At 53.6% G+C, this 12,707-nt stretch overlaps 1 protein-coding gene across 3 annotated transcripts in view; it reads right to left on the bottom strand.

Moving 5' to 3' along the window:
- GLI2 (GLI family zinc finger 2) overlaps positions 1-12,707 on the bottom strand; it is a 257,069-nt gene that overhangs the window by 187,074 nt on the left and 57,288 nt on the right. For 2 of the 3 annotated variants that reach the window (XM_055380532.2, XM_055380534.2), the window contains exon 2: positions 7,991-8,168. In XM_055380532.2, coding sequence (XP_055236507.1) covers positions 7,991-8,138 — 148 coding nt within the window. In that variant the 5' untranslated portion in view covers positions 8,139-8,168. The remainder of the gene's footprint in view (positions 1-7,990; positions 8,169-12,707) is intronic. The other variant, XM_055380535.2, reaches the window with a different exon arrangement.

Here is a 12,707-nt window from a genome sequence, read left to right as displayed (position 1 = left end):
AACATTCACAGTGAACCGTGAGAAATGAAGGAGTGCCGGCCAGGCATGGCCAAGGCCCCAGGGAGCACACAGGGGTAGGAGCCACCGGCACTGTCCTCTGACACTGTCATTCCAGGCAGGTAGGGTTCACCAGCTTATAGGAACCAGCCAGAAAACAAAGTGACACAGAGGTGACATGCAAACATGTGTGCCGGTCTCTGCAACCAAGGGGAGCGACAGGCAGGGGCCAGGAGAGCCTCCCAGAGTCCAGACCCCGGGCTGCGGCCAGAAGCAGAGAACAAACCTGTTGTGCTTGGGGAAATGGGGCGGCCAGGCTGATTCTGGACAGCAGCCGTTCTGAGTGGCAGTGAGTGTGAGGCCAGGACAGGCCAGAGGAATGCTCGGGTTTCTGTTATGTGGACATTTACTTCCTCTGTGCCCACATGCTCTGCTAGCCACCCTGCAGACCTTGTCTCGCCTAGTTCCACGGTAGCCAGAAGTAGTGACCACTACCATCGCCATTGCACGAATCTCAGAGAAGTTCCCTGATTTGCCCAGAAGACATGGCTGGTAAGCAGAGGGTAAGAAGAGCCCAGATCTGCCTGACCCCAAGCCATGCTCTTCCCACTAGACTCTGCTGGGAGCAGGAAGAAGCCTCCAACCTCATGCTCCCGCCCCAGGCATCCAACCTTGCAGTACACTCCTGAACCATCTGAAAAACATCTGGGTGGTCAGCCTGCACCCCACTTCCTGGGTGAACCAGGCTGTCAGGGGAACTCAGCTCTGCTCTCTGGACAAAGTCTGAGGGGAACTGGTTGTTCTGGGTGGCTGGGCCATAAAACAAGCCCAGCAGCATCAACAGCCATCCTGAAAATCACTTAAATAAGAGTAATTGCCCACTTAGTCACACCTGGGTACATCCCCGGGTCCAAGGCAAAAGTGTGTGGCCCCAGCAGAGCAACTCGGATACGCCAGGGAAGGTGGCCCACTCAGCTCCCTGCTGGCCATGGGGCCTGGCAGGGGGGCCAAAGACCAGGGCCAGCCTCAACTGACCCTTATACCCAGAGACAGCTGACCACACCAGCCCACCGGGAACACCTCTGGCATGATAGCATCAGATTCCGTAATCACCTATGGGATGTCTGCTGCAAGGGGGGATGTGGGGACAGTGGTGAACAAGCAATGCCCTGCCCACAACGACATCCTGGAGGCACAGAAAAAGACAGAGTGCAAAGACACCAGCGACTTGGAGGTACGCACCAATGGAGGGGTATTGGACAGATTCCTAGGTGTGGTAAGGCAGGTGGTGGGAGGGGATTTTCTAGCTCTGGCCAACACAATGAAAATGAGTCGTCTAAATATTCTGCTATTTGCACAGCATTCCCATAGACATGCATGCCTCGCCACTAAGCAAAACTGTGCCTCAGAAAAACTTTCCAAGAACCCAGCAGGGCCAATGAAGAAGATAGGAGGGCTGCCAGTATGAGTAGGTAGCACACACGCCTCCTGGAACACTGGAGCGCTGTGCTGAAAGTCATCTAGTGCTTGACCCTAGCTATGCTAGCCTGGTCACAGCCCCGCCAGTACTACCAGCTGCAAACCATAGTCTCCCCACCTGAGACTCTTTAATACTCCAAGGGATCTTGTTCATGCCTTGGACGGACTGCGCCCAGTGACCTGTGAAGCGTATTAAAAGTACATATGCCCAGGCCCCAGCCCAGGGGCTGCACTTACACGGTGATTGTCACGAGAGTCTAAGGCTTGGCCAGCTTTAGTAACCTTTGGTCTGGTCTGGTCTCCAGTGTGCTGGGGAAAAGACCAAGTCAGAGAGGGCAGGAGCCCACGCGGGACAGATACCCAGGACAGGCCCTGGGAGCAAAGCAAAGTGGGACAGGAACCCAGGTCTGATTTCCAGCCCAGGGCACCCACCACTCTCAAGTAGGAAGTCACCAGAAACCTGGGCTTCCCACCTGCTGTCAGCCTCAATGGGTCAGCAGGCAAGGGTTACCAGTGAAAGGGAAACTTTCTAAGTCAGGCAAAGTATGCAGATCTAGAAAAGGAAAACTGGTAGGAAGAATAGCAATAGTTCATAAAGCAAATACTCAACTTGGACCTCACACAAAGCCACCTCTGTGCCCAACACTTTTTGAAGCACTTCCCATGCGCTAACTCAAGGAATGCTCACAACCAAGATCATGTCCATTTTATAGATGAGAAAAGTGAGGCACGGACCTGCCTAAGGTCAACAGAACTGGGACTTAACCAGGCAGCCTGGTTCCAGAGCCTGGGCTGCTTCTCACTACTTCCTTGGCACTGCCTGCACTAAGAGAGGCAGTGTTACAGCTACTATCCAGGAAGTGCCCTGGCAGGCCTGTGTAAGCACATCAGAAGTCTCTTGTAATCTCTGCACTGCAGCTCTGTGTCTAACTCCCATTTTATGTATGGAAAGACCCACCCTACCTCATGTAGTCAGAACATGTGGTTCTCCAACTTAGGAGTGTATCAGAATCACCAAGAGGGTTTGTGTAAACACAGCTTGCTGGGCTCTACCCCCACAGACTCAGATTCAGTAGGTCTAAGGTGGGGCTCAAGAATTAGCATTTGTAACAATTCCCAGGGGATGCTGATGTTGCTGGTGCAGCCCACACTGGGAGGACACCTGGCCCAGCACACAGTGGATGCTTCGTGGAAGAGGTGGGCGTTGGCCATTGCAGGTACATCCCAGGATGTCTAAAGCCTGTCTGGCTGCTTGATTCCAGAAACTAGCAAAACTCATGAGATCAGACCCAGCTCTGGGTTTCATGGCTCCACCTTTCATATTATCCCAGAGGCTCTGAGTAGTCCCTGGTGCTCAGTGAGGCACACAGAGAGGTTCAGAAATATTTTTGAAAGAGAACCCACAGTGGAGGAGGAAAATACAACAGCATTTGGACAGTTTCAGTATAAAGCAATGAGAAACATCTGAATCAAATTGCTTTTAAAATTACACCATTTTAGAAGTTAAAGGAGGGGAAAACCTCTGGGCCAAAATGTGTTTTAAAAGATTTATGGCCTCCAAAGTGTTAGCACAACAGCAAAAGAGACTGGGAAAGAACTCGCCCTCCCAGGCTTCTGCCGTCTGCTCTTATGAACTGCTCCAGCCAGATGATTAAACTAACCTTTCCCCAGTCTGACCACAGAGCTGCTTTTTCCTTTGGTCCAGCTCTGTCCAGCCCAGCCATGCTCTGCTCTGCAAATATGTTTCTCACGCATATTCTGGCACAGGGAAATAGTGACTCTAAGTGGAAACATCCAGCCCCCAACAGGTCCAGCCTCATGGACTCCTAGGGGAAGTCAGGCAACAGAGGCCAGTCGAGGTAGGTGACTTTGCAAATAACTCACGGCCCCAGACCTCAAAGAACTGGCTGTTTGGAAGAGAGCAGGTGCCATCAGGGCCTGGGATGGATGAGGGAACTGAGGCATGAAGACCCATGAGGAGACCTTACCAAGGCTGGACACTCACCCCGGGGTAGCAGTAGGACCTAAATTAAGGCCCAAGTCTAACAGCAATCTAAACAACAATCTAAAAGCAAATACCTGAAAGAGACTCTCACCATGTGAGAGGCAGGAGCCCCAAGCCCCGGGCCCAGCTCGTGGTTGAAGCAGCTGGTAGCCTTGGGCAAGCCCCATGCCCAAATGGGCCTCAGTCTCATCTACAACACGGGAGGTACTGAAGGAGAGGCTCTGACCGCACCAGCCTGGCACCCAGGAGCTCCTGCCTGGGTTTTCCGAGCTTTCCTGCTGGGGCCTCCCACCTCCTTCATGTCCTCTCTCCTCACTCTGAACCTTCACTTTCTATCTCATTGCTAGGGGGGCTTGAGATCAATTGCACCTTCTTTTTATCCCACTTAATATTAGAATATAAGCATGTTCCCACCCTGTAATTGAAAAGTCTTGATTAACATTTTCAGTGGCTACATCGTGTTCCATTCAAGATGTTCCATAGATGAACCAATCCCCTATCAATGAACAGGTAGGCTGTTTTCAATTTTTCACAGATATAGATAACTCAGAAGTGAAATCCCGCGGTGGCTCACGCCTGTAATCCCAGCACTTTGGGAGGCCAGGGCAGGCGGATCACTTGAGGTCAGGAATTCGAGACCAGCCTGGCTAACATGGTGAAACCCCATCTCTACTAAAAATACAAAAATTAGCCGGGCATGGTGGTGGGTGCCTGTAATCCCAGCTACTTAGAAGGCTGAAGCAGGAGAATGGCTTGAACCCAGGAGGCAGAGGTTGCAGTGAGCTGAGATCATGCCACTGCACTCCAGCCTGGGCGACAGAGTGAGACTCTGTCTCAAAAAACAAGCAAACAAACAAAAAAGTGAAATCCTTCTGCCTGCAGGTATGTGTACTGTTTGAACCAACTGAAGCCATACAATTCTAGCCGTGGAATGGAAGCTCTCGGAACTGGTGACAGTGAGGGGTGGGGGAGGCTGCATGAGGGGCCATGAGCTGCCAGGGAATGCAGGGTGCCCCCACATCTGGATACCTTACAGATGCCAGGAAACAGCCCCTGACAGCTTGCAGGATTTGTATGTTTCCTTACCACTGCGCCCCTGACATCCTCAGATAGGACCCACCCACCCCACACCTTCTCTGATGTGTAATAAGTCAGGAAACACTAAGCTTGTATAAGTCATCCCTTTCGGCCGGGTGTGGTGGCTCACACCTGTAATCCCGGCACTTTGGGAGGCTGAGGAGGGCAGATCATGAGGTCAGGAGATCGAGACCATCCTGGCTAACACAGTGAAACCCCGTCTCTACTAAAAAATAGAAAAAATTAGCCAGGCGTGGTGGCGGGTGCCTGTAGTCCCAGCTACTCGGGAGGCTGAGGCAGGAGAATGGCGTGAACCTGGGAGGCGGAGCTGGCAGTAAGCTGAGATCGTGCCACTGCACTCCAGCCTGGGTGACAAAGTGAAGGCTCTGTCTGAAAAAAAAAAAAATAAAAATAAAAAAATAAAAAAAATAATAATAATAAAAAATCATCCCTTTCTGCCAGACAGCAAATCAGGGTGTGAACCATGGGGGACAGTGTCACGGGATTTGGAGGAACAAGCCAGGCCTCAGAGGAGCCAGGCATCTAAGTGGTCACCTGCGCAGCGACAGGGGAGTCTACTCAGTCTGCTCCTGCCCCCAGCAAACAGGCCTCAGAGCAGTCGCCCAGACCAAGATGATTCGTCTTTGCCAGAAACAACTCGAGAAGAGGGGCCCCTCAACAAAAATTCTCAGCTCCCCACACCCTTGCAGCCACTCGGGGTGCACCCTGTGGCACTGTCCCTCTCCCAGGCTTGGTACAGTCCCTCACGGCCCCTCCTCACCCACTGTCCACACCCAGCCCTGTGCCTGACGGCTGAGTGCCCAACTCCTCAGTGGCTGCAGCAAACGCTTCTGGCCCATGAAGACTTCCTCCTTCACCAATGCCACCCTTTCTCCTACACCATTCCAGTCCCAGAAGACCCTTGGGTACCCCTCATGCCAGGCCCAGCACCAGATGCTGAGACCTAGAGATGAATGCAAGAGCATCCCCGCCCCTGAGGGGGACCCACGCCAACCACCTGCAGCTTCCAGGCACCTCCTTCCGCACATTCTCCTCACCTGCCGACAGGTCTGTACTCCTGCAGGCAGTGAGGCCCACATCCGTGGCTCTTTGGAGCCTTCTGGGGGACTCAGGGTTGCTGAATACATGAGGATTCTTACTCATGCACCTCTGCCACCATCCAGTAACATTTAAGGAAGATCCGAAGTTCCAAGATCATAAAGACTGTGGACAACACCTGTCAAATCCACTCTCGACACAGATTAGGAAAACTGGGACCCAGGCCAGCGCACCTCCCATCCCAGCCACGAATGCAGCCACCGCATTTTACCAGCACTAGGAGACTTGGCCCACGATGTCCCTGCTTTGTGCCACGCAGGAACAGCTGCTCTCCCCTGACTCCAGGAGGACCCTTCCCAAAAAAAGCTGCTCAGAGACAGGTGCAGGGAGCAGCGATGGATGAGGATGCTCTGGGGTCCTCACGACTCTCCAGCAGCAGACACATGGCCCAAGACTGCTCCGAAGCTAACAGGCCACCTGCCCTGTGGCAACTATGCTCACGAAGGCTGGGTCCACCCTCTGCTGGAACCTCACCAGCCAAGCCACCCTGCGATCAGACAACAAGGGCCTGCGGGGTGGGCAGGAAAGGGGGGGCTGCAGTGGGGTGGGGTTGGGAGGTGAGGGCCTTTGTGGAGGTGCTGTACTCCAAACTTTGGGCCTCCTGCCTGGCCCCTACTCCCGCCACAGATTGAGAATCCCTCAAGCATCTGTTGCTATTGCACCAATAATGAGAACTCAGCCTGACACTAGAGGGGCTCCCCCGCAATTACATTCTAATTACTGTCTAATTACTGCCTAAGTCTGTCCTCTACTAATGTGACACATCAGGAAATTGCACCATGGTGGTTCATGATCCACTCATGGCTTGGAGAGGCAGGGTGTGGGGTGGAGGGATGGGGGGATGGTTCCCGCTGAAAACCCTGGGGCAGGCCAGACATACACAGAGGCCAGGCTTCCTGGAGCTCACAAGGCCTCAGAGCATGGGCAGAGGGGCAGCTTTAGGTGCCCCCACAGGCCAAGGATGGCCCTGACCCAGGGGAAGGAAAAGACCACGTGTGGCCCCAGGACCAGGGCCGCTCCACCCGCTCTTCCCTCCCTGTGCGCTTGGCTCCTCCCACTCCACCTAAGAGCTCTTCCTCCACCCCCAGCTGGCCCCTCCTCACAGAGGGAGGGCTAGAGAGTCCCCGTCCAAGGGGCACAGGGTGGAGAGGCATCGTCCAGCTCAGAAGGCCACCTCCCCAAGGGGCCTGAAGGTTGACCTCAGATCTCCCTTTCCTGACATGAGCCACACATCCCAATAATGACCTCCCACTTAGAATCACAGGAAAAATAAAAGTAAATATAGTAACAACCCCCCGCAGGCCCTCAGGTCCACTCTTAGAAGCACCAACTCCTAAGCCCCTCCGAGGGTCTTTCCATGTTCCTGGGCTCTGGCCCCAGTGTGGCCTGTGAACTAGCAGCCCCAGCATCATCTTGGCACCCAACAGAAATGCAGAAACTCAGCCAGCCCTGCCCCAACTTAACTGAATTGGGGTCTGCACCGAAACAAGCCCCCAACAACTGTGTATACATCAAAGTGTGAGGGGCGCTGCCCAAGCGCCCGCCGGAAGAAAAGGCGCATTCTCTTCCCTGACTGCTCTCTGAGCTGTGCCTCAGCCCTGAGAGCAACAGGGCCTGACTAAATGCACTGGAACAAAAAGGGAGGAAAAGAAATCGAAGTCTCTCCATTCCTCCAAGACAGAAATAGTTCTGTGGCCTCCAGATGGACTGTGCAGACACAGGGGAGGTCTCGCCTTCCCGCCAAACTTTCCCAACGGGATGCTGGCATGGACGGCCCAGTAGAAACCAGAGAGTCTTTCTCTTTGGGGCAGTAAAATGAGAGGCTGTGGCTCGTGTAGTCTCTTTTGTTATAATTAAGTTGGCCAAAAATTCACCTAAGATAGTAAATCCCGAACTTGACCCTCTAATTAGAGCCAGAAGGCATCAGGAGACAATTACTTTCCAAAACAGTCCTTGGCGGGCAAGAGGCAAGAAGTTCTCTGGGCACATGTCAAATGTGCCAGCTGCACGCACCCCAGGGCTGCCTGGCAGCGACCACGCCCCTCCTCCCTCTCTCCCCTCCCAGTACTCAGGCCCCACCCACCGCTGTCTGAGGCAGCTCAGCCCCCTGGACTTGGGGCGGCCAGACCTCTTAGCAAACTCACAGGTGACCTTCACGGTGCCTGGGATTCCTGGGAGCAGAGGCGCCTTCCTCTTCGCCCTCCATAAACCCAGCATGCCTCCCTGATGACATGGGCCACCACTCTAATTAAATCCTAACGGGCTAATGAAAAACACCCCTGCTGCCCTCCAAGTGTGCGAAACAGAAAGTACCTCCTTGGGCAGCTACCGCTGCTGCTGCCGCCGCAGCCACCACCAAAGGAGAGGCCTTTTTACCCGGGTCGGGGAAGCCAGCGGCCTCCAGGATCCCACTTTTGGCTTCTTGCTTCTCGGAGGCAGTGGCTGAGGCAGATGTCTCCATGTCAGCCGCTCATCGTCCTGGGTGGCAATCCTAAAAGAGAAGACAAAGACACTCACCAACACTGAGCCCAAACCCAGCCGGGAAACGCCGACCCAGATTCACACCGCCGCTCCCTCCTAAAGCAACCAACTTCATTCTAATTCTCTTATAATTGGGAAGGAGGGTTTAATTAATTTTGAGAATTATTAGTCCTGGGATTTGTCTGGTCTTCTGAACGACCTCACGGACCACTGCAGGCCATTCTCATCATCTTTTACCCAGATTTTACAAAATCTAAGTAACAGGTTCCTACTGATACGAGTGGCGGGTAGCCTCTGATGAGGGAAATAAAGTCAGAAACAATGACCTCTGTCTGCGAATCACGGGGAAAATAAAAATAAATATAGTGACAATGACCTAGAGGTCCTCAAAGAAAGGCCCTCATTTTCAGGTGGCTTCCCCGCTCACCAGAACCTTTCACTTATTCATGTGCATGTTCGCTCACTCCTTCACCCGTTCATTCAATAAATGTTCATCCTTTATTGACTCACACGCACTCAGTCAACATATTTTTAAGCCGCTAGTATGCATCAGGCATCACGCCTGGTGCCGAAGATACAATATGTGGAGTTTACATTCTCCTTGGGGGCAAACAAGGGGAAGATAAATGTAGGTTTAATTTCAGTGAGTGGGAGGTGGCTCAGGAAAAGAAAGCAGCACAGAGAGGGTTGCAGGCGCACAGCGGGGCAGCGCTGACAGGCCTCTCTGCGATAGGGATGGGATGCCTGAGGGGCCACGCCCCTGCAGTCAGAGGGCAAAGCCAGGAGCCAGGGGCCTTGTGGGAGGAGGCTGGCTTCTTTGAGTAGTGGCCAGAAGGGAAGTGCAGGCATCAGAGGGTCTTGAGCAGGGGAGGGGCAGGACTGACTCCGGGTGTAAAAGGATCACTCCATTGTTGTGTGCAGAGAGCAGGCTTTTCGGGGACAGGAGGCTACTGCAGTGACCCAGGGAGAGACAATAGTGGTTTGGGTTAAGCAGGTGGCGGTGGAGCTGGTGAAACATGGACATGGTTTGAAGGCAGAGCCAACAGACCAGGCTACAGACTAGATAAGGAGGGATGGAAAGTGGCTGTGAGCAAGGGAGGAACACCCAGCGGGATTCGGGGCATGGGCAACTTCCGTCTCCAGCTGAGTGGTGGGTCAGAGCAGACACTGGCAATCCAGCCCTTCTATCAGAAGATAAATCTGATGGTCACATGTTTGTTTTTTGTTTGTTTTTGTTTGTTTGTTTGTTTTTGAGACGGAGTCTCGCTCTTGTTGCCCAGGCTGGAGTGCAATGGCACGATCTTGGCTCACCGCAACCTCTGTCTCCCAGGTTCAAGTGATTCTCCTGCAATCCTGCCTGAGTAGCTGGGATTACAGGCATGAGCCACCACGCCCAGCTAATTTTGTATTTTTAGTAGAGACAGGGTTTCTCCATGTTGGTCAGGCTGGTCTCAAACTCCTGACCTCAGGTGATCTGCCCGCCTTGGCCTCCTAAAGTGCTGGGATTACAGGCGTGAGCCACTGCACCTGGCCGGTCACATGTTTTAAAGAAGGTGGTGGGGAAGATAGCTGGTATTTTTGGCTGGACACCTGGAGGAGTGGGGCAGAAAGGTTATGGGCAGCTGTGTGAAGGTCCCGCAGAGAGTGTGGGGACGGGGGTCGCAGTGTGCAGACACCAGTGGTCAGCTCCACCCCGGGGCCCTCAGCTAAATCCACATTAGTAGGCCCTATAACTTTTCTGTTTTTATGTTGTTTTTTTTTCATTTTTTTATTTTAGACAGAGTCTCACTCTGTCACCCAGGCTGGAGTGCAGTGGTGTGACCTCAGCTCACTGCAACCTCCACCACCCAGATTCAAATGATTCTCCTGCCTCAGCCTCCTGAGTAGCTGGGATTACAGGCATGTGCCATCACACTCGGCTAATTTTTGTATTTTTTAGTAGAGACAGGGTTTCACCATGTTGGCCAGGCTGGTCTTGAACTCCTGACCTCAAGTGATCCACCTGCCTCGGCCTCCCAAAGTGCTAGGACTGCAGGCGTGAGCCAACGAGCCCAGCCAAGAATTTTTCTTTTTTAAGAGACAGGGTCTCTCCTGTCGCCCAGGCTGGAGTGCAGTGGCACAATCAAAGCTCACTGCAGCCTCAAACTCCCGGCCTCAAGGGATCCTCCCACCTCAGCTGGGACTACAGGTGCACACTACCACACTCGGCCTAGAATTTTATTTTTTAAATCCACACAATACTCCCACATCTTTTTAAGTAGAAAAAAATGAGTACACAAGAACAATGGAGGGGCCACCTGAAGGATGTCCACAGCTGTCAGCTCCTGGCTCATCTGCACACACCAGCCTGGCCAGTTTCCACAGTCTTTCAAAACTCCCTGCCCAGAAAGCCCAAGAAAGTCACGCAGATGGGGGAGAGAAAAATCTGCTTGCTGGTGAGTCAGGGGCCTCCTTTTGGCCTAGAAATTCAGGGATTGCTGCCTGCTCTTTTAAGCCCACTTTAAAATCCGCCCCTTAAGAGTCTGGCTATCTGAATGGCCTACTAGCACTATACACTGGTTCGTGCCTGCTGTTCCTCTGCCCCTTACCTGGTCACAGGCACCACCACACCAGCCACCTGAGCTGCATCCTTAAGACACCTTCCTCCTCTCCTCCCCCCACACACGAAGACTGTGAGCCCCATCACTTCACCCCACACCCCCCAGCACTCGCATGCCTCACCAGCACTGCCTCTCCCGCTGGCTGCTCTGTGCCAGGCGCTCTTTCCCCTCTGGGTCTTGGCACTTTTCACACCTCTGGTCCACTCCAGGTAATTCCCTGTGCTTCAGCCAGGCATCTTCCCAGAAACCACATATCACTCCATCCCTCCCCTGCTGAGCCCCTTGGCCTTCAGGTAAAGTCTTCCCATGTCTACCTAAAGCCTCCTCTCCCTACCAGCTCCCCGGCTGCCTGACCCTCCTAACAGGGATAACTGGCTCTGCCCTTGCACACAGCCAGGCCTCTGCCCAAGCTATGCCACTCACTGGAAACCCTTCACCTTTCTGTGTTTGATGAACTCTTACTCTTCCTTCAAGATGCCACTCAGATGTCACCTCCTCCAGGAAGCCCCCCTTCCCCTCCTAGCCCATGGTTGGAGCCCTGAAGCAGTCAGATCATGTCCTACTCAACACCCCCGTATTACATTCATCACCTTCAGGCCAGGAGCTCTTCAGCACAGCATTCCCATAGCCAGGCCCAGCTCAAGCTGGTAACTAGAAGGCTCCATCCATGAAGAACAGACCCAAAACACAGCAGCTGCAGCTTCCTCATGGCAACCCCACCTATTCACTTCAGCACAGCAGATGTCATCACCAGTTCTTATAGGGGAGGAAGCTGAGGCCCCCATGGGGAGTGAGCTGCCCAAGGCCACTCCCCAGGAAGGCACAGGGCCAGGCCTACAGTCAGATCCTCCAGCCAAAATGCCTCCTGACACCTCAGGGTGTGGTCGCTCCAGAAACAGGGTGAATGTAGTGAGGGAGGAGGGGCATTTATTCAGATGCCCACCTCCCAGACTGTGGCTCAGGGAGAGGATGTGCACACAGATGCACCTGAGGTTTCGTGAATGCCTGTGGGGAGCAGATGCAGCGGGGGGATTCCAGGCAGTGCCCACTGCATCCGTGGCCTCGCCTTCCCACCACTTCCCGGAGAAGAAGATAGTACACAGAGCCAAGAGGCTGTGTAAATCACAGGAATTAGCGGGATTAGCACAATTTCTAGGTAAACACCAGGCGCCCAGGGTCCCAGGCAGCCACTTTCACTCCCCAAAGCTCATCTGAGGCAGGCCCATCAAGCCCTGCAGCCAAAGCAGATAGTCTCATCTGGGCCTCCAGGGGCTGCCTGGGGACAGCAGGGAGGGTCTCTCCAGGGATGGCTCCCACGGGCTCCACAGAGCTCCAGAAAAAGAGGGACTGGGAGTCACAGCACCTACCACAGGGAAGAAGAAGAGTCATTTCCTCGCTTTACCTTCGAAACACACAGCTCTGCCGCTGTCCAAACAACCACAAAGGAAACACAGCCACACTCTCCAAAATTCTGCTAAGGGGGTGGGAGCGGGCACCCGGGACCCAGGGCCCGGAGGAGCCCCCTGTCCGTTAGGAGGTTCACCCAGGTCACCTGCCCTCTGGGGCCTCAGCAGGGGCACTGGTGACAGCAAGATGCTTCAGGAGCATTTCTGGGCCTTCCCCTGGAGATTGTGATTCCCCACGTCTAGGCAGGGGCTGGCAAGAAGAGCTGCATTTCTGTTAGTTGCAGAAGTCTTTCTGATACAGAAGCAGGTATATGAAAAACCGAACGGGGTGCTCATAAGGTCCCTTCTGGCTTTCAAATAATCTACAAGTTCAGCCAGGTGTGGTGGCTCACGCCTGTAATCCCAGCACTTTGGGAGGCCGAGGCAAGTGGATCATGAGGTCAGGAGATGAAGACCGTCTTGACCAACATGATGAAAGGCCGTCTCTACTAAAATACAAAAAATTAGCTGGGCATGGTGGCGTGCATCTGTAGTCCCAGCTAC

The sequence above is a fragment of the Gorilla gorilla genome, chromosome 11, assembly GCF_029281585.2.
Source record: "Gorilla gorilla gorilla isolate KB3781 chromosome 11, NHGRI_mGorGor1-v2.1_pri, whole genome shotgun sequence".
Classification (NCBI taxonomy): Eukaryota; Metazoa; Chordata; class Mammalia; order Primates; family Hominidae; genus Gorilla; species Gorilla gorilla.
Note: the sequence above shows the minus strand (reverse complement) of the source record. Positions and strands in the feature narration are given on the sequence as shown.